The 23,544-nt window shown below is 40.2% G+C and overlaps 1 protein-coding gene across 1 annotated transcript in view; it reads left to right on the top strand.

Moving 5' to 3' along the window:
- The window catches only part of LOC117411213 (kinesin-like protein KIF6), a 133,478-nt gene extending 109,934 nt beyond the window's left edge, over window positions 1–23,544 (top strand). Inside the window, exons 14-17 of the mRNA XM_059025959.1 lie at window positions 2,525–2,568; window positions 5,293–5,399; window positions 23,165–23,410; window positions 23,507–23,544. Coding sequence (XP_058881942.1) covers window positions 2,525–2,568; window positions 5,293–5,399; window positions 23,165–23,410; window positions 23,507–23,544 — 435 coding nt within the window. The remainder of the gene's footprint in view (window positions 1–2,524; window positions 2,569–5,292; window positions 5,400–23,164; window positions 23,411–23,506) is intronic.

Genomic DNA, 23,544 nt, shown 5'->3' with positions numbered 1-23,544 from the left:
TTGTTTAATAGGCAAACAGCAATGCGGGGATTGCATCTTCAAATCCCTGTAAGAACTGTCTTACCAAGGAATTGTGATTGAGGAGATAACCATTCACACCATAATCCTGTTCCTTTATTCATTTGCCGATTATAAGATAAGACGACTCTTGGTGAAGGCACTGGATGAACATCTTGCACTGTACAAAATAGAAACTTATAAATACAATTTATATAAATGTTTTTCTCCATATTGTTATTGTATATTTGTTTTCAGATAGGACAAATATACTTGATACACCAGAAATAAAATCACATGTTAAGTATATAGTATATAGTCTCAAGTTGTTTCTTTCAAGCTTCATGTTACCTGTGCTGTCACCCTAATAAGCACTAAATGAAACACAGAAAGGTTTTGCTGTCATTTCATTTAAACTCTTGACAGTTTGAAAGCTTCAGTTTGAGCACATACATTTTTCACCCCAGTTTTGACCAGCTATGTGCTTGCTCTTTGTCTGTCTGGTCTTTTAGCGAGCCGATTGATCAAGGGCAAATGTGGGCATTTTCTGAAGGTCTGTGCACCACAGTGGCTGAAGTAAAGCACTTAAACACAATTGCAATTTAAAAACAATAATAATTTAAATTAACCACTTCAGTGCCCTGTTTTGTTACCTGGAAACTGAGGTTGAAAAATCTAATTTAAAATAATTGGGGAACACAATGTAATCAGTAATTAAGAAATTCTTGGGTTCAATTGGCACATACTTTAGCAAATCAATGAATGTTTTTATTTTTATTTTTAAGATTTGCATGCTTTTCATTATTCCTATAGCCACAGGAGGAACGGTCAGGAACAGTTGCCCTAGAACATGCCTGTAGGACCCCTCAAGTGCCTAATACAGCATCTCAGCAAAGCAATCACAAAACCTGGTAAGAAGCCACTGGTTACACATATGCATTTAAAAAATGAGCTCTGTTTTATAATACATTTTCACTCCCCTACACTGACTGGCCAAAAGGATGACTTATAGGACCATGTGACCGGATGAAATGTTCTAGTTCTTTGATTTGGGCCACCGTAGCGAGTCTATAGCTTGTTGTCTATGGGATCAATACATCTTGATCCGCTTGTGGTCAGAGTTGTGTATTCCAGTGGTGGTTTTCTGCCTGCTATGTGACCATATGAGTTTGTACACATTACAGATTTTTTCCAGTTTAACTTACATTGCAGATTTCTTCAACCAATTATTGCGATTCTACTAGATTGTAATAAACATGTGTGTCATGACAGAGTTACAGCTATCAGAACCATGAAAAAATAGACCACCGCGACCTACATCAACACATACAAATAGCCAGGTGCAAAGACGGAATTGGCATGACAGAGGGAATGGAAGTCAAATATGTGTATGAATTTGAAATTGGGCACAAGTAAAAACACACTATTTGAAAAAGGCTAAGGGACAGTGGGCACACAGATGCCCCTCACAGATCAATGCCTCAGCACGCCTCAATCCTGACCTGAACACACCCAGCTTTAAGTCCTGTGCCGCTCTCATGCAGACACTGCTTGTTTGATGACACATGGCAATTTGTGTGGTGGTTTTATGGTATAGACTAATGCACACTCGGACTAGGCTGAGGCCACCAAACTCATTTCACTGGTAAGATGAGACAAGATTCCACAGGTGAATGGAATAAAAGTCTTGCCAATACACTGGCAGCACCACTCAGCTCCCTGTTGGGTTGTTTTTGTGTTGTGAAGGTTAGCTCTTGGGCCTACACTATATTAACTTATCCTTTGTTTACCGGCAAGATACACTGAAGCCAACCATTTGTGACCTCATGAAAGACTGTTAGGTATAGTAAACCTAGCAGTGTCCATAGGAGGCTGTACAGTATTCAAAAGTTTCTTGTAAACAACATAACAGTAACAATGATACTGTCATGATTATAAAGGATACTGTGAATCAGTACAACCAAACCTAATCTAATTTAAGAGAACTTGCATTTCTCAAAGTGCAAACCCCAAGGGTGCACGCCTTCAGATTGGATTATCCCAGTCAAGCTGTCAATAGGATGTTCAGCTGCTGCCCCCATGTGGACTGCAGTGTAATGGCAAGGTATTCTGCATGAAAAAAAGTTATTTTATTCTTTACTGTGTCATTCAGGGAAGCTTTTAAACCTGGTGCTGCTTTCAGACAATTAACTTTTTTTTAATTTATTTTATCATAAAATATATTTCTAAATTCAGAACTATTGAGTGTTTAACAGTTATGCATGATGTGTCATAAAATAAACAAATGGTTCCCCACAGCTACACACCTTACCAGGTGAGTGGGAATTATACAAATTCCAGTATAAGATTAACTAAATTGCATAACGACTCCCCCATCACAGCGGTAGTAACTGGGCATGTCACTGGGTACCCAATACAAATATACCTTGTTTGAAGCTCACATTCATTTTAGGATTATTTTACACTGTGTATAATGGATAGTATCGATAGTATCGCTTCCTGCATTTTCTGTTATTTGGTGATGCAGGGAGATTCCAGTGTTGCTGTTGTCCCTTCTGCTTCAGACCTGAGGTAGGTCCTTCAGTGTAATGCAGTCACAAGCTCCGCTGCTAGCTCCAAAACACAGCCACAATCCCCTGGAATCACCAGGCCCCGTGTCAGAGGCCGAAAGCTCACTCTATACAAAAACAGTTAAACAATCCCAATTGTTATTTAATCCCATAATGTTATTTACCTGTGTATAGCTTGTTACATGCTTAATATGCACCATTACCAGTTTTTCCCTTTATTAAAAAAACAATGCAAATTCCAGACTGTAAATGCATATTCAGTCACTTTGCTATGACAGCTGTTGCTCTAGATATGGGCTTATGCAGTTGTCTTGCTTATGTGCTGTGGATAACCCTAACATTTCAAATGACTTGGAGAATCAGAGTGTGGGTGTATTGCAAGGTAGTTTAATTTTAATGAGTCTTATTTTATAATATAGAAGCTTCAAATCGAGTCATGCTTCTACATCCAGAGAGTCATCTGCGAGAAGCCATTTGGAGAGTTGCACGGCATCAACTTCCAGTGAACCATACCGAAAACTTTTTTTTTTTGGGGGGGGGGGGGGGGGGGGGAGGTTGATACAGTAAAATCGTGGGTTCACTCTTCAGACAGCTTAGAAATCAAACGAGAGTTTGGACACTGTAGCAAACAGCAGGCTGCTGCTGTGACTGTCTGAACAGGGTTGTAAACCAATGAGAAGGATAATTCCACTGCTTCTCATTGGCTCACAACTAGGGAGCCTCAGCTGCATGATCTTAAAGCCTGCTGGATACACTGTAAAAACAATGAAGCCACAATGGTTTGTGTTTTCCACAAATAACTCTTTTGCCCTTTAACACTAGAACCACCATGGCAGTCATTTTGACGGTTTGAGGTTTTCAAATCTAAATTACTCTGCGTGTCTTAGTCATGTTATGACTTTTCCTAAATACATGCATTAAATACCCTGATGCCGTTTGAAAGGCAGGATCACAGGCTCTCGAGTGGCGCATTCAGTAAAGGCGCTCCACGTGGAGTGCAAGATGCGCCCTATAGCCTGGAGATCGCAGGTTTGAATCCAGGCTATATCATTGCCAACTGTGACCGGGGGTTCGTAGGAGGCGGCGCACAATTGGCAGAGCGCCGCCCGGGTAGGGAAGGATTAGATCGAAGGGCAATCCACAGTTCACAGCGCACTAGCGACCCCTGTGGCTGATAGGACGCCTGTGGGTCTGCAGTGGAGCCATTCAGATCTGTGTTGTCCTCCGGCACTATAGGTCTGGTGGCTTTGCTGTGTATCCGCATTGCGAAAAATGACAGATTGGCAGGAACCGGGTGAACCGGGATAAAATTAATAATTGGTCATTCCAAATTGGGGAGAAAACCGTGGTAAAAACCATTGGCAACAACTAAATTAAAAAAAAAAAAAATAAAGGCATGATCACGAAAATAAGGAAGTTATAATTCCACCCAACTAGAACCACCAAAGCCATCATTTTGACTGTCTTTTACAATATATGTTTTTATTTTGAATATAACCTACAATATTCTATTTTATTATTTATATACAAGCCTGTTATTATCTCTATTGGACCTGGCAGCCATCAATTCCTGCACCGGGGAAAATATCAGTAGGAGAGATTTCATCTTGAAGCTAGCCACTTCAGCAGAAAAATTTCAATCAGAAAACTGCAAAGCTGCAGGTTGCAGTTGCTCAACCTGGATTCAGTGCTGCACTGAGTGACACATGCAAGAGATAAAAATATGTTACTTTCGTTTTAAATTAAAAACTACATTTATTTTTACAGTTTTGTATGTACATACACCTGTTTACACACTAGTTTCTTTTGAAATGTTTGTTTTATTATAGTTTTTCATTTTTTGAAGTAGTGCTTTATATGTGTTCAGTTAGAAAATGAACCCTTTTATGTTTAATTGTTCATTTAAATGCAGCGTTTCGGCTATGCAGATGTTTGATATGATGTGCTTGAATAAAACTTTTGAGTTGTATCCGATAGTTTGTCTTTCATTTTAATAATGATGTTGTTTAAAATGACTGCCGGCTGTGGTTTTAGGTATAGTATAGTATAACCACAGCGGTTCTAGTGTTAACTGAACCCGTATAACATTTCAAGTAGGACCTCATCCATATGCAAAATGAACATATTTTAACCACCCTATACAGACAATAATCTCAGAAGCAAAGCACACATAAATATATATCAAAATACACCCCATAACATGATAGCCATTTTTATATGTATACGTCAGGGGCCCTGAAGGTAAAAATGTAATATTAAAAATATATCCATGCATATCCACATTCAGAGCATGAAGATAAACTCTTCTGTCATCCACACAGTGTATATTGATATCACAAAGATAAGTGACACACAGACAAATAAATGACTAAAAGCCCTTCAATTATTTCTACTTGCTTACATCACTTTGACAGCCAAACCAGACCTTTCATCTAATAGCAAGCTGTTTCTGCTTGACAGCACATGTATGTGAGTGCATTGTTGCGTGAAGTTGCAGCTGTTAACAGATAATACAAAGAAGTAAAGGAGACTGAGGATACACCTGCGCTTTCCTTGGGGTTCCCTGAGTGTTAACACCACCGTGAGATCACGTCTTCCCCTTTGGTCTTGGATCAAATCTTTTTAACACTGTATTTTTAGAATTGTGATTACGTGTGGGATCTCAGGGGTCTTGACAGTGTTGTGCGACAGCATCATGAGATGTAAGATGTTCCTTGTGTTGTAGAGCTCCTGGAAAGCTGGTCTCCCCCGTTCCTCTGACCGGGGACCAACAGACCGACTCAGACATCCTGGCTTTTGCCCAGGCCAGACAGAACCTCCTGCAGAGGAAAGGTAATGAAGGACTGTGGCAAGCCCTGTGTGTAAATATGTGGCAGGGCACAGTCCTTCTGGTAAATCTATTATGATTTCAAAAGGGATGGTTTATTGTTGTATTGTTATGATTTGGATGTATTGTTTGGTGTTTTGAAACTCAATGTTTTTGGTTTTATTGTTTTACAGCATGGATGGGGTTAAAAGTCCAGCAACATCCCTGCTCCCCCTAGGAGTGGCTGCTGTGCTTTCATACACATGGCCATCTCCAAATTAATAATCACATAATTAATCCGGAGACGGCCACATTATGCACGTGTTTAGCTGGATGGGGAATTTTAACCCCATCCATGCTGTAAAACAATAACACCAAACAATACATCCAAATCTTAGCAATACAACAATAAACCATTAATTTTTAAATCATAATAATACATTTACCAGCGGGGCTCTGCCTTGCCACATACAGTCATAGGTATTCCTGTGTGAATTAGACTTAGTGCTTGTGTTAATGTGTGGATGTGCCAGACAACTTCAGATATGAAATTATAGTATCAGAGTATAACTAAAGAAAGTAGTAGTATTCCAGTAGACAAACGTCTTCTTCATTGTCAGACAGGCAAAAACTGGCGCTGTGCTGTTAAGCATTAAGGAGCTTTACCTCCTACATCTGTGAATGGGATTCTAACAATGCCCACATACTCACTGTAGTAGTGATTTTACTAGGAAAGCCACTGGGCACCTGTGAGTTTCTGGCACATCTAGTGGTATCAATGTGAAGCAATCATCAGATTCACACATGGATCCAGTAAAGCAGTGGAGTCGATACGTTCAGATTTCACTGCCATTAGTCCTGCCTACTGCTTTTTTGTTGCTGGCTTTAGACTTGGACTGCTTTAAATAAAGCATAGTTTTCTATCACAATAAAAATAACACCTGTATCCCTAGCTTTTGTGGACCTTCATTTTTTCATTTATTCACAAAGCTTTTATCTTCGAGTCAGTTATATGATTTAAGTAAAGTTTGGTGTTCATGAAATGTGTTTCTTTTTGAGACTAGAAAACCTTCATGCATACCAAATTTATTTAGTAAAAAAAAAAAAAAAAAAACAATAAAACAGTCTCTAAAAAAAAACACTTTGATTGACTCTGCTTGAGATTTAATGATGCTGTGTGTATCAGAGTGCGTACCTGTTAGACAGATGTTGTTATTATTAGTTCAACAGAGCAATCTGTCAGATTATACAGCAGCACAACAATTAGTCATTCTAAACTACACTGGGCAAACACAAGAACTCTTTCCAATGCACACTTCATTAGTTTCAACTAGGTACACTTTGCTTTCTTCGATCCGGCAGCAGGTTAATGGCATGGGGGGACATGGAGGTGACGAGATCTCTGTCCCGGCTGGTGAGCAGTGAAGATCGTTTTGTCCACCTTGGTCACTGGGGGGGGGGTGGGGGGGGGTGGACGACTCTGATCACAAAATAACCTAAAACGTCTAATGGCTTGAAAAGGCTTCAATACCATAAGCTGGAAATTTCCGTATTAAGATGCCAATTATCTGTACATTTCCACACAGTGCTGTGCATGCTCTGTTTTTTCAGTAGATTTCAAACTTTGTAGTTTCTGCAACCAGTTTGGTTTTGGTTAAATATGTCTCTTACCACCCCTGCTGGAAAACTGCATACATTTTAAATTGAGGACCCATGTTACCTGAATTCTCTCTTTTTTTAATGCATCTGTACTCTTATACCTGATTCAATATTAAAGCCACCACAGTATTCAGTGTTAAGGTTACCATCATCAGTCCCAAACATATCAGGTTACCAGCCAAGTTGCAAAGGTCCAGAAAATACACCATACACTCGCATATATCACGGGGCGGGGCGGGGTGGGGCCCTGTATAAAACCACCATATATCGAGGGCTGCAATATAGCGAGACCCACAGAAAAAAAAAATCAGAAATACTATACGATAAAACTCGTTCTATCTTGGGCCTGAGATATTATAAACATGGCAGCAATACATCCAGAAACACATAGAAATAGGAGGCTAATAATACAGTACATCATAGTGTAAACGTATAAGCTTTTCAATGATGCAGTCTTGGAAGATTAGAATGGGCAATCGCTGTTTACAGTAGGGTAAAAGTAACAGATTACCTTTTATCAATGCTTAATATGTGCCGTATTTCTTATTATGTGAAGAAACTACATTGCACTGAAACAGATACATGAAAATTAATTAAAGCAGTCGTTTTCCTTTATTAAAGGCTAATATTAAAACACATTTTTGGGAAGGAACATGGTATTCCGAGAAAAGGACATCTCATTTTCTTATGTAACGACCATCAATATATTGTAGTGTTTCAGGTTCTTTTTGGACAGAAATTATTATTATTATTATTATTATTTATTTCTTAGCAGACGCCCTTATCCAGGGCGACTTACAATCATAAGCAAAAACATTTCAAGCGTTACAATACAAGTAATACAATAAGAGCAAGAAATACAATAACTTTTGTTCAAGTAAAGTACAAGTTTGACAAACCACAATTCAATAATACAGCAGGTAATAGTGATAGTTACATCAGGATATGATTAAATAGTGATAGTTACATCAGGATGTGATTAAATACAAAGTACTACAGGTTAAAAACTTGGCAGATTACAGTATTCTGAAGTACAGGATTAAATGCAGTAAAATAGGGGCTGATAAGAGCAAAATAAAGCACATTTACATGAAGGGTGATAGTGTCCCAGGATACAAACAGAGGAGTTCTACAGGTGCTCTTTGAAGAGGTGAGTCTTAAGGAGGCGCCGGAATGTGGTCAGGGACTGGGCAGTCCTGACATCTGTAGGAAGGTCATTCCACCACTGCAGAGCAAGGGTGGAGAAGGAGCGGCAACTGTGAGTAGATGAAGGCCGTTTATTTTGACAATAATTAAATAATCACAGAATAAAATCATAAAGTGAAGGAAAGGAGACTGGGAGTCGAAAGTGAAAATAAATGATTGTAGTAATTTTTCTTTTACCCTACCCTTCCCAGTCTTTTCCCCGCCCCTCTTTTGCGCAAAACCTGAACTCCAATTCCCCTCCACACACGTGTACCACCATGCAACCCCGGCACGCACACACCACCATGCAACCCCTACATGCACACATCACCATGCAACCCCTACATGCACACACCACCATGCAACCCCTACATGCACACACCAATATGCAACCCCTGCATGCACACACCAATATGCAACCCCTGCATGCACACCACCATGCAACCCCTACATGCACAGACCACCATGCAAACCCTGCACGCACACACCACCATAAGACTCCTGCACACACACACCACCATGCAACCCCTACACGCACAGACTACCATGCAACCCCTACACGCACACACCACCATGCAACCCCTGCATGCACACACCAATATGCAACCCCTGCATGCACAAACCAATATGCAACCCCTGCATGCACACCACCATGCAACCCCTGCACGCACACACCACCATGCAACCCCTACATGCACAGACCACCATGCAACCCCTGAACGCACACACCACCATAAGACCCCTGCACACACACACCACCATGCAACCCCTGCACGCACACACCACCATGCAACCTCTACACACACACACCACCATGCAATCCCTACATGCACACACCACCATGCAACCCCTACACGCACACACCACCATGCAACCCCTACACGCACACACCACCATGCAACCCCTGTACGCACACACCACCATGCAACCCCTACATGCACACACCACCATGCAATCCCTGCACACACACCACCATGCAACCCCTACACGCACACACCACCATGCAACCCCTGCACGCACACACCACCATGCAACCCCTACATGCACACATCACCATGCAACCCCTACATGCACACACCACCATGCAACCCCTACATGCACACACCAATATGCAACCCCTGCATGCACACACCAATATGCAACCCCTGCATGCACAAACCAATATGCAACCCCTGCATGCACACCACCATGCAACCCCTGCACGCACACACCACCATGCAACCCCTACATGCACAGACCACCATGCAACCCCTGAACGCACACACCACCATAAGACCCCTGCACACACACACCACCATGCAACCCCTGCACGCACACACCACCATGCAACCTCTACACACACACACCACCATGCAATCCCTACATGCACACACCACCATGCAACCCCTACACGCACACACCACCATGCAACCCCTACACGCACACACCACCATGCAACCCCTGTACGCACACACCACCATGCAACCCCTACATGCACACACCACCATGCAACCCCTGCACACACACCACCATGCAACCCCTACACGCACACACCACCATGCAACCCCTGCACGCACACACCACCATGCAACCCCTACACGCACACACCACCATGCAACCCCTGCACGGACACACCACCATGCAATCCCTGCACGCAGACACCACCATGCAACCCCTGCACGCACACACCACCATGCAATCCCTGCACGCAGACACCACCATGCAACCCCTGCACGCACACACCACCATGCAACCCCTGCACACATACACCCACCGTAGCAATTCTTTGCAAAATATATTTTCGGGTATTCAGCCCCATTCATGTCTATGGCAGTGTTAAAAAACACATTTTCAGTCATATCTCTCGAACCAGAGCACCTATAACCACCGTTCGAAGGGTTCTAGACCAGCCTGAATGTAATATGCCCAGTTTCGTAGCAATTCTTTGCAAAAAATATTTTCAGGGCGTTCAGGGTGTTCAGCCTCATGTCTATAGCAGGGTTGAAAAACACATTTCAGACATATCTCTTGAACCCGAGCGCGTAGAACCACCATTCAAAGTGATATAGACTCAGGGGAGCACCCCAAACCATGAAAATGGTTCCTAAGTTCCTAACCCTCACAGAACCCGAGATACGCCCTGTCAAAAATGTCCAAAAACTACCCTTTTCGGGGCCATATCTCCATGACCCTGGGGCCTAGAAACCGGGTTGAACTTCCTAGGGTCATGTCTGGGGGCCCTCTTTCACAGGGAGCCACCCGTTTTCAAATGGTACATTTTCAACAAATTTACACATTTTCAGCATGATGGCATGTCAAGGTTGCATTTCCAATAGCTTTTGAGCTCCAGGTTGGCATAAAAAGTCTAAACTGGTGTCCTTTCTAGCTGGGGACACTTCGCTTGGAGGGATCGACAGGGGCCCCCGAGGTGGACCTCCGTACCGATTTTCAAGTCTCGGGGACCCCCGGAACCCGAGATATAGCACCCTGAAAAATGTCTATGGGAAATCCCATTATAAAACCCCTTTGGGGCAACGCCCACCATCTGGCGGTGGGGTGGCGTATGAACCCGTGGCTGATGTCTTTCTTTAGCTAAGACTCTTGTGCACGCAAAGAGCGCCCTTCTGAGTCGTTGGCCCAGGGGTCGTGGAGATACGGGTACGATAAGAGACCACCCCCTTCCCTATGGCAAATCCCATTATAAAAACACCATTGGGGTAAGGCTCGGCCAATGGCGGTCGTGGGTCGTACGAACTCGAAGGAACCCATTTTCTTTAGCTAAGACTGTTGTGCATCTAAAGAGAGTGCTAGTGATTTTGTTGGCCCAGGATTTGTGGACTCATGGGGTACGACAGGAGGACCCCCCACCCCCCGACCGCGATTTCCTATAGCAAAATACATACAAAAAATGTCCATTATATATAAGACCTGAAATGTGCACATTTTGTAGTGTATTTATGCAACAGAAGCACCAATTTAAGTCCATTCCAAGTGTTTTGTGATCACAGTATCAGCTTGAGTGTATGTATATAGTTTTTCACCAAAAGCGAGCAGAGGCGAAAAAAAGCACTATATACCCTATTCTTTAAAATATCGCTTTGCAGTGCAAATTTGAGGAACACAACCACTTAGCAACTTGCAAATTGGTACTGCAATTTAAAGGCCTGTAGTGTCAGACTGGTAGTCCCTAACTGATTCAAGTGTTTTTGGAATGATTCCTGCAAAGACTGATTTATAAGAAAAAAGAGAGATTGACAAACAGCATTTTGCTTTATATGCAGAAACGGGCAACTACAAGAGGGTGTCAAACAAGCTGTGAATGTCCTAGGAGGCTACAGAGTACCTCTGGGTATGAATCCAGATGCTCGCAGTACCTGTTCTTAGATGTCCGAAACCACTGTATCGCTGTATAACTGTATACCCTATAAATATCACTTTTTATTGTGTATTTGAGGAACACAACCAATTACAAACTACATTTGAATTGCTGTGCTATCAGAATATCAGTGTATAACTTTGCTGGGTATTGCAGTGTATGCTGGGTATCAAAAGGCCTTCACTTTTACAAAAGGCTGTCAAAATTTAAAAAATGTTACAAAAAAATAGGTGTGCTCCTAACCCAATACTTTTCTTTTTAATTCTGTGCATCCAAATACTTGTAGTTAAAAGTTTTAAGAATTAAGCCTACTGTTTGTTGTTCTGCTAAACCAGCAGTTTGTCACCTAAATTTATTAAATAAACAGGGGGGGGGGGGGGGGTCATCAGATTATTCTCCATTTTATTGTAACTGAGGTACCATTCAGTTGAGCGAAAATTGTAAAGGGGTACTCAAGCTGAAACCTCCAGATAGAAGGGGTAATTTCAAAAAAAGTTTGAAAACCCCTGACCTACAGTATAAACTATCAGGAATAGATAAGGGAAATGTTGACTAATACAATACAATAAGATTTATTTGAAGTTGTTGAAGGGCACTGGTCTCTTAAACCCAGAAGTTCTGATAAACCCCTATGCCTCACTATATATTTATGGACATTACATAAGAAAATGAGATGTACTTTTTTTTTTTTTTGGTATACCATGTTCCTAAATGTTTTCTGGGGAGAGTAAAAATACATTAACTTTGATTCATGTACTAAGGGTTACTCTTAAATGAATTAACGGTCCAGTTTATGGTAAACCGTGCATGCATGACTTAGAAACTCGGCTGTCAGCTAAGCAGAATATCTCAAAAACTGGCCTAAATTTGAAAATGCAGAGCGGCCCAGAATTTGGGACGTTATCTAAAAACCAAAGTGGCCCAGAATTTGGGACGTTATCTGCAAACCAAATCGGACCATAATTTGGGACGTTATCTAAAAACCAAAGCGGCCCAGAATTTGGGACATCATCTGAAAAGCAAAGCGGCCCAGAAATTGCGACGTAAATGAAAACAGGGGCAGTCTATATGTACAACTGTGATTACATTAGAGATAAACTAATGTATCCTCTAACAAAACTGCAATAGTGTATACATTTTATATTAAAATATATCGCAAAAATGATTATAGATATATGCTACTTGAAAGAAAAAAGTACACCACCACAGAAAGCCAATTCTTACATTCGTGCATAACATGATAATTCATATAAAGTAATCACCCATAGTTTGTTATATCAGTACAGCGTAATACGACATTATATTTTAATGGAAAGGTTGTGGAAAGCAGATCACTCTCTCTCTCTGATCACAATGTTAAAAATGCCTGCAAGCTTTTCCACTCGTGTGACGACATATTCATGTGACAGACATGGACCAATCAAAACGCGAGACTGTTATGCGGTTCCATCCCAAAAACCGGGCCTGTGTCATACCTCCATCGCTGATAGTGCAGAAGTGGGTCAAACCAATGTTCGTGTTGGGGTGCGATTTTTTTTTTAATCAATGTCGTCCTTCTGTAGTCGTCTGAATGCCTTTTAATTTGTTTGTTTGTTTAAAGCATTTAAATGCAAAACCATAACAAAACATGTATACAGGCTTTTTGTATTTATTTATTATTTGTCCTGGTTGCCTTTAATTAATTTTTTGGCACGTACTTATATATGCTGTAGAATACGTGAATGTAAACATCTAACACTAGTACGTACAATACTCTTTCAAATAAACGTGTTATGATTTTGAATGTGCGGTTCTTAAGGACGGTATTATTGTCACTGCTTGCGCCCGGCACCTTTCTTTACAAATCACGCACAGCCTATTATAATAAATACAAATAAATAAAACCTGTGACTTAGTTAGTGAGTCAGGCAGTGTACAACAGGGTACTTTCAGTTCTTTCTGCTTGTTTTTCTTGTTCACACGGATGTTGGGACAAAACGCTTTTATCCACCTCTCACAACTGATTTGCATTTGCCAACTTTTAAATCACGAACAACATCCAGTTGTTTAGACCCACTTAACTCTCAATAGTTTTTAACTTTTCTTCTAAGACACTTTTTTATGCAGTAATGATGTTGTAATGAATGCCCCCTACTGTCTGCCTGTATTTAGTGCCGAGAGTCAGCAGTTCGAATCCCAACCCCAGCGGAGGAAAAGAAAATATATAATAAAAAAAGGGGGTCCATTACAAGTGGCGCCCAACTAATGGTTCGACTCACATGGGATGTGTAGTCTTATTGCTGAGTTCAGATGTATGCTGATCAGTTGCTCTATGCTCGAGGACGAGCTTTCTCTACGCCGGGGAAATATGTAATGAATGACCCCTACTGGCCGAATAGGCACATTGTATGTGTGTATAAAAGACATGACTACAAACCCCTGAAACTGTAACGTGTCTGCCTTTAGTGCCAAAGGTCAGCAGTTGGAATCCAGACCCTGGAGGAGAAAGAAAAAAATATAATAAATACAAAAAAAACATTACAATGTACTCAGCAGTAACCATAGTGTTCAGCTGGAAAGAAAATTCAACCGCCAAATTAAATGTTTAACTTTCTAATAAGGCTAATGTTATTTTATTTTTCGTCATATTTAATTTCAACTAGAAGCAAACCGCGTATTTTTCAAAATTGGAAAACGTTGGTATCACCTACAATACATACATAGTTTTAATTGGTTGCATTTTGTCAGCTAGCCTTTGTAGGTGTGGTTTTCATTGGTCGCATTTGGTCAGCTGTGTAAATGGTTTCACTTGGTGGGAGGGAAGCGATGTTTGCCACAGTCAGTGCTTTCATACAGTACATGTATATGACTGTATCATGAATTTGTAGTCGGTAATAATACAAAACATAAACACAATTGTAATCGCGTCGATGGCTAAGGGGGGATGGAGCCCCCTAAGCCCCCCTCCCCCCCCACCACGGGTACGCATCTGCTCAGTACCTATGCATACCTCTGCACGTACTGTTGTCAGACATTAATATGGTTATATATTACTTAATAATAATATTTACTAAATGAGGTTCATTTATCAATCTTAAATAATGTGATCTTATTTAGAATTCTGTCCTAAATAGTTCTGACACTGTTTTGTTGGGAAATTGAGTAACCTGAGGTTATCTCAGTGTTGGATTAGAAGCTTTGATTCTCTTTCTCCGAACAAACTGATTATTTTTGGAATAATCTAACCTTTATGCAATGCTATTCGATCTACAGATTAAGGATTTTGTGTTTGTTCCCATTTTGTCTGCTTTACTACATTCATTTATAGTTTTTCAAACCACAGGACCAAACAATAACATGACTGTTTGTTGGTTCCAACACTTAGTCTGTTCCAGGCACAGTGTGTACTGGCCGTACTTGTGTAGAACAGCTCAGTTTGCCCCTCCACAGAGACTATAATGCATCCAAGGTCCTTGAAACACACAATATTCTTACTGCACAGGGGCATCTAAGGGTGATACACTGACAAACAGTACTTTGTCAATTGCATTTAACCAAGCCTGTTTTGACCACAGAGCAACTCGATGTGGAAAAGATGAAACTGTTTTTTCTGGAAGCTGCAGTATTTGTGCAGTCTTGTCTCTCTGGTATTACCAGCCTTCCTCTTACTTTCTCCATCGACTCTTTCCTGTCTTCTTGACCTTCTAGAGCAAAAGGTTTGGATAGTGTGGCAGTGCATTACAGATGGGTATTCCAGTGTCTGTTCAGAAAGCGGGTCTGTAACTTATTTATTAGCAGACTCTGCAACAAAACAACACATTTCCCATTGATAAACACAGAGAGCAGCATTAATAGTATGTATGTCTATGTAGCGTTGCTTGAGTGGAAACCGGTTACTGTTTCATGGTTTTCCTGTAACCACATAGGTTTGCATACATTGCAGACTAGGCAGATTTTCTTTTTTTTAAAATCATCCCTTGTATCCAGTTACAGAAAATGGTTCAGACACAATTCATGTCTAACCTGTGATTCTCTGCCCTACCTTTAAAAGGTGGAGCTTTAAGCTGTAATTTCTAATACATTGTCAAAAACATATAGAGGAAAGACTTGCTCTATCCTCCAGCAAACTGACTAGTTTGTTATGCACATAGTCCCTGACATATATGATGCAATACACACAATAAGAATATCCCTGTTTTAGTACAGCTTCAGGCATGATGGGCAAGACAGCAGATCTGACCGACTTTGACAGACAGCTAATAGTAGGCCATCAGTCTCCAACATTGCACAAATTGTGAACGTTTCAAGAGAAACAGACTTGATCAGAGTTTTTAATATTCTAAAAAGGAAAAACAAAGTCAACCTCTGTCATTATTTCAAATATAGCACAGAGACATGGACCAGAGGAGTGGAGACCCAGGTTAGAAGGCAGGAGGCACTTCTTCACACAGAGAGTGGGTGTATTGAATGGAGTGACAAGCCGTTATGTGGTGCTGAATCATTGAATCTCATTTACTACTGGCCCTAAATTACATACAAGTACAAGGCATGGAAAATCATAACGTAACATTACGGATTATCTCTGTTTAGTAAAGAAAAAAAATAAATAAATATATATATATATATATATATATATATATATATATATATATATAGATATATATATATATATATATATATATATATATATATATATATATAGTGAGATGGCAGGGAGGGGGTTAAAACCTCTCTGCAGAAAAAAAATGTGCGGAATGCACATTTGTCTTGTTTAATTGTTTTGTTTAATTGTTTAATTGTTTTATTGATTAATCATTACCTGCACCTGGCTACTATTGAAAATTGGAGCCAGGTGCAGGGTATTTAAGGAGAGCAGTCAGGCCGCTCTGGGCGGCTGCTGAAGAGGGTAGAAGCCCGGCTGTGCTGGTGTGTGGGTACAGCCGTACTTTGAAACAAGAAAAAGGTAGAGTGAAGCCTTTTTGTGTGTGTGCTGTTTTGTTTTTGTACAGGTAAACAGCTTAGCTGTCCTGTTGTTTAGGTTCCTGTTTTGTTTTAGTTAGTGCTCAAAGAGAGCTAGGTGTTTGTTTTGTTTATTTTGTTTTTGTGTTTTCATTAAAAATTGCGCAACCGCGCTTCAAAAATCCATTTGCGTGTGTTGGGTCAGTGTTTTAAAGGGGCAATGAACCGCAGAGAGGTGCGATTCTTTCACTATCTATCTATCTATCTATCTATCTATCTATCTATCTATCTATCTAATGCATCAGCTCTATATGCTAAATTGGTGGTCGAAAAGTCTGCTTCATGATTACAAAAACCCTTAAAGTGGTAAACTCACACCAATAAATGATAATTTAGTATAAAACTGAAAACTATCATGGAACACTACAGCTTAAAGTATTGCTTCTACTCACAAGCACAGACTTTTTCAACACATCTCTACGTGTGTGAGTGAGCCGCAGTCCAGAAGGCAAATCACTTTATTTGCATAGCTTGATTTCTGCCTTAACAAGCAACCTTCTGTCTGGCACCCAGAACTTACTGAGTGTCACCTGACTCACATTAGAGAACAACTCTTTTCAGCCTTCATATGAATACATAACCCCTTTCCTTTAAATACATGCAAGCTGACACAATATCCCACCTTGAATAAGATAATAACTTCTGTTGGGGAATCAAAGAATCATTGTACAGCCACAGAACCAATATCGTCATTTTAAAAAAGAATCATTATTTTCAAGGTGTCTAGAATGCCATCAATGAAATGACACTGTATTCTGTTCAAATAAAAACTCAAATTGTTGTACCCTGAATGTAACCTTTCTTGCTGGCAGAAAAAATAAACAATTGCATTTTATTTTGTATTATTGAAGACATGGTTCATAGACAAGCGAAACAATACAGAAGTTCATCCCCAGACTTGTACCATTCTTTTAGTTTAAATTTTTATGGCCCCTCCTACAGTACCTTTCAGTGTGCATACACTCATCACATCTGCCTATCCTCCATTACCCCTAACAACGTTACTGCAACAACTTGAGTACATGTTTATAAAGCTACCGGACACTTGGTGGAAAGTCAAATATAACCAAGGTCCAGAACCCTATTTAAAAGAAGTAGAATCACACATTTCAAAGTGGGTTAAATCCGGTACCACCAACGAAATTACTGCAATATATTTTTACAATACAACCTGAATTTCCATGGCAACTGTAAATAGGATACTTCATACTGCCTTAACAGGTAGTTTCTTACCTGTTTAATATCATGTTATGTGCATTCTTTGTTGTTCATGCATAGATCATTATTAACAAGGCGTAAAACATTTCTGTGACGTCACCCTTTGATCTTTTGATGTGGCTGAGTGGCTTTGAAGAGAAGGGGAGTGTGGGGCAGATATGCTGTATTGTTGATTAACGAATCCACTGAAAAACACAGTGAGTCAGAACAATTATTTAAACAATTAGTTAATTAGTGTTACAGATTTAAAATGTAACACTTTCAGGAGAACTGAAGGTTCAGTGAGCATCCCCACGACCAAGCCAGCTTCCCATTTTACACCAAGGAACTCGAGAGCGGATGTCGGTGACAAAGGCCAACCCTGCAGGTGCCCGCCTGAGCTCACTGGGTGCCTGGCCAGCAGGATCTGCTGTATTGCGATGAGGAGAAACAGTCCCTGTCCGTTTTTTCCTCCCTAACCCATTGGAGCGCCAGAGCCAATGCGACACTCCCTTCAGAATCCCCAGCGAAGACCAGCAACTTTGCATAGCAAGGACACGCCTGTTCTGCGCTGACTGTATGACTCACCCTGCACGCCATGCGGCTGTGCTTTTACCAGGTGAGCCACTCGGGGACCCCCCCTCGTGTAGCTTTCTCAAACTGTGTTTTAGGTTGTGTTGAAAAACTTATTGGCCACCATTTTTTTTTTTCATAAAAAAGCAAAGCAAAGGAAACAAAACAATCTACTAAACAATTTTTGAGTGTATATATAGTCCCATAAATGTTATACATGTACATATATAATATATACATGGTTTCCTACAGGAAGGGTTGCTTCAGCAATTCTGATCCTTAGGGTAGCCTATGAACGTAGCTAAAATCCACCACTATGCAAATTATATGAAAAAATATCCAGTCCAAATGTTTAGTAGAGTACATTTTCAAAATACTGGTAGTAAATCTACAATAGGATACCCTACTCTTCCACATTTCAAACTACATAATGTTATTATAATAATAACAACAAATTCCTCAGTAGATTCTAATCCACCAGCAAGCTGATATGAAACCCTGTATTTGTCTTTTTGAACAAATTTCTTGAACTAACTGATGTGTTTTTCTTTTTTTTTTTTTGATCTTGCAAAACCAGATGAATTAGCTTAAAGATATTTTACTTCAATTCTGTACATGGTTGATATAGCCTGGTGCCGTCAGTAGCCCGCAGTAATAATATAGGAGATCACTGGCATAAATTCCCAGTTATGCTAATTGAATACATTTTGGGGTGCAGAATTGCATTTGATCTTTTACTGCTAAATGTGCGTGATATGTGCTCACAAGGTCACATTCTCATGACAATGCAATGAAGAGAGAATCTAGAGTATCTAAAGTGCATGTAAACCACATTCTCCTTTTGCATCTCTCCTGCACTGATTTGTTTAATGCAGTATTAGCCTTCCTTGTGAAGCAAACCATCTCCATGTTAATTTGCATCATTACTTTAGGGTGCGGTATGTATTTTTACACAAGACTGCATGTTCCTGCATGACAGCTGGCATCTATCTCAATTCAAATGATTTAATCCATTACATAACATTACATTTACTGTATGCAACAGTAAGTGCAAGATAGACAAGGAATATGGTTACATTATAAATGTCCCAATCAATAGTAATATAAAACACAGACAAGATTCTCTGAGCTAAGCAGGTGAATGGATTGATCTAAAAGATAGGAAGACAAAGGCAAATTTGCTTTAACACCTGGTAGTTTTCCGTGAATTGCTTGGCATGAAAACTTGCTTTTCCATAGACTGACACTCATGAAAATGAGATGAAAATTGAGTTTGATCCTGTAACAGGCAAAGAGTGGGCCCTCTCTGAACAGACCAAGCTTGGGGATGTAGCTGACAGTGAGCTTGGTTTCATAAGGACAGTATATACTGGATGGCTGCACAGATGTTACAAATTGAAAGACTTTTGAATTGAAAGAAGTTTGAATTGAGATTGAGTCTCCATCAGCCCATGTCAATATAGGTACTGACAGACACCTAAATGTGGCTTGTACAGTAGGCATTACAAATAGAATAATATAAGGGTCATTATTATTATTATTTATTTCTTAGCAGACGCCCTTATCCAGGGCGACTTACAGACAAAACAAATTCAAGTGTTAATACAATTAAGAGCAAGATAAAATACAATGACTTCAGTTCTAGTAAGTACAAGTACAATATATTATCAATATATTATAAAACACTTGTGCATTACTGCCCATAACTAATTTGCGTGCATTAATATAATGTAGCAAAATCCTTAACGCTGAGCCTTCAGTCGGATTCAGGGCCAAACTCATCTGCGGTTCACTTTGAGCTGCTAAACAAAGATTCAACAACTATACAGTGTTTTAGATAATATATAATACCTTTAAAAAATAATTATTTTCTTTTACTTTCATTTTTATTTGTGCATTTCTGAATAATCCAGCATACCCCCTGGGACCCTTAGAAGTACCCCCCTTGAAAACCTCTGATGTATACCATGTATGTAACACTTCATATATGTTTATTAAGCTTTTAAAATTACAATAGAACTCCTCAGCCCAATACACAATTTGTTTATAATTAATTGTTCGGTGAATTCCTCTAATCACGCATTTTCTCTGGCACAGTACTCTTTGCTTGCCTCTGTGATAAATAAACTCAACATGCTTAGCCACCAAACACTCACAGCATTATAAGAACATTGTATATGGATTAAACATGTGAAGGTGTACATTGTACAAAAAGTGTGGGGGGAGTCTGACAACTTAACAAATACAATGTCAATGATCTCGATCACATTCCTAGTGGATCTGTGTGTCCTACTGTCACAAGTGTGACAAGCTGAATTATTTAAGCACATTTGTTTTTCTTTTAAATCACTTAATCACTATGCTTTTGTTGTTGCACGTAAATTGAGTGCTTTTCCCTGGACTAACGAGAGCTTATTGACAATTGAAATTATAAACACTTGCCCTTTTAAAAAGCTCACTCTTGAACATTAGAGAGAGCAATGACTGACAGATACAAGTGGCAGTAACAGAAATAGCAACGAAAATTGATTGGGGTTTTACCACGGAGCGGTTGACACCGGTTTAACCCAGAGATTCCTACCTGAGACGTGCACACAGGACAGCGGAGCTGCTGCGGCACCAGACAGACAGACGGAGGGACAGACGAGACGTCGGGAAACCGTGGGCTGCAGCAAGGCTACATGAAGCTGTCAGAGGGAGTTGGAATATACCTGCCGCCCCAGCGCATAAGTTAAGAGTGCAATTTTGCTTTTGCACTCATGCTTTTTAACCCTTTCAGACCTGGTGTCCATTACAATGTACATCACTTTTTTATAGCATATTACATCACTGGCTTCTGATTGGTGATTAGTGGACTCTGAAGGACGCTAAAGGACCAATCAGAAGGCAGTATTGCCTTATTAGTTGACATTTGAACAAGTAACACCACACTGAGCTTCGGCATGGCAGCGCAGCGCCTTAGCCACCCAAGTAAGGAACACTTTTAACAGTTTTATATGTATATCTAGACATTTATTTCCTCATTTGCTTGATTTAACATGATATTTAAACATGATATTGTTAGTTCAAGTGTTAAGTTCCAAAATAAGTTTTTACACAAGATTTTTCTAGAAATTGTTGTCCATTACAATGGACGTTTGGAAATCTAAGTAAATCTATGAGTATTGTTAAAAACTGCTATCACATTCAAAACAATGTATTAGCACAATACAAAAAGTTAATATTTGTTCAAAAATATTTCACACTTAGGATATACAGCTTTAGATATCCTGGAACTTCTGGCAGAAGGAAATTTGTCAGAAATAGAGAATTTGAATAGTGATGACGAGGCTGAAGATACAACCAGACTGCATACAGTTGGTGAGTGTAGAGTTGTAAATGTAAGGGAGGAGTCAATCTAATTTAGTAAAACATTTAAAACACATGTGAGATGCCTTTGGTGTTTTGTTTCTATACCTGTTTTTACTTGTTTATCCAGTATTCATGTAAATAAACTAAATGATAAAGGGAGAGACAGAAATCCTTTTCACCATCATTATCACTATTATTATTAGTAGTAGTATTGTTATTAATGTTACATTATTATTATTTATTTCTGAGCAGACATCCTTATCTAGGGCAACTTACAATTGTTACAAGATATCACATTATTTTTACATATAATTACATTATTTTTTTACACATTATTGTTACATACAATTACCCATTCATACAGTTGGGTTTTTATTGGAGCAATCTAGGTAAAGTACCTTGCTCAAGGGTACAGCAGGGTCCCCCACCAGGGATTGAACCCACGGCCCTCTGGTCAAGAGTCCAGAGCCCTAACCACTACTCCACACTGCTGCCCACATTGCCATAACCTTGTTATTATTACTGTTATTACTACTACTCTTGTTATTACATCATATCTGCTGTGGCAATATAAGATTAATGTTGTCATTCCAATAAAGCCATTTGAATTTGAGAGAGAGAGAGAGAGAGAGAGAGAGAGAGAGAGAGAGAGAGAGAGAGAGAGATAAATAGATATAGATAGATATTTTTGCTACTGATTTTAGAGGAAGACACAGATGAGATACCATGGGTGCAAGAAGAGGTTGAGATTGAGGCAGTGGCAGTGGAGGGATGAGAGTGAGGGAGAGGGACAACTTGATGCACCCAGTGAACCAGTAGAGCACCCAACAACATCTTTCGAACCCAAGGATGACTTATATACTAGCATTACCAACAAGACAGGAATCAAGTGGCATCATTATCCATTCAGCCCTGTCAGGACTGCCTGGGAAAGTCTGTCCTCCCATACCAGTGCTCCTCTCAAACTACATGAGTATTTCAACAAGTATGTACCGGATGAGATGTTTGAGCTGATGGCAGAAATGAAAAAACTTGTATGCAGAGCAGAATGCAACAAGAGGGTTCAAATATGCATCAGTGCAAGAAATCCAAGCCTTAGTTGGCCTACATTTGGGATGGGGGTACTGAATTTTCCTCGAGTGCGAATGTACTGGGACTCCAGTACGAATATCGACTTTTTCAAGGGTACGCTGCCATGTTACAGATTTTTCCAGCTTTGCTCAAATTTGCATGTGGTCAATAACCATGAGAGGCCAGCTGGAAACACAGATGTCTTCTTCAAGGTGCGTCCACTCTGTGACTGCATTCGGAAGTGCTGTCTGGAGCTTCCACTTGAAGAGGATCTGTGCATAAATGAGCAGGTAGTGCCTTTCAAGGGCACGCTTAGTGTAAAGCAGTATTGCAAGCCAAACCCATGGGGGGTGAAAATTTGTTTCCTGTGTGGCCTTGTCTGTGACTTCCTGCTCTACCAAGGTGCCACAACTGAGCTCTCAGAGGAGAGCAAGAAAAGAATGGGACATGGAGCTGCAGTGGTTCTACACCTCAGTCAAAGAATCAGTGATCCAAACCACAAGCTCTACTTTGACAATTACTTCACCACATATAATGTGATAGAAGTGCTGACAGACAAGCGGATCCATGCAGCAGAAACAGCAAGAATCTGCCGCTTTGCCAATCCACCTCTCAAATCAGACAAGGAGATGTCCAAGAAGGAAAGAGGTAATCATGATCAGGTGACTAGTCGGTAAACTAGTGCCGGTCAAGTGGTTTGACAACCGCTCTGACCTACTGACTCCAACTTTGTTGGTGTGGGAGAGGAGGATGAGGTTGAGAGGTGGGACAAGAAAGAGTAA

Source organism: Acipenser ruthenus, chromosome 6, assembly GCF_902713425.1.
Source record: "Acipenser ruthenus chromosome 6, fAciRut3.2 maternal haplotype, whole genome shotgun sequence".
Lineage (NCBI taxonomy): Eukaryota > Metazoa > Chordata > Actinopteri > Acipenseriformes > Acipenseridae > Acipenser > Acipenser ruthenus.
The sequence above is the reverse complement of the archived record's forward strand: the minus strand, read 5'-3'. Positions and strand labels throughout refer to the sequence as shown.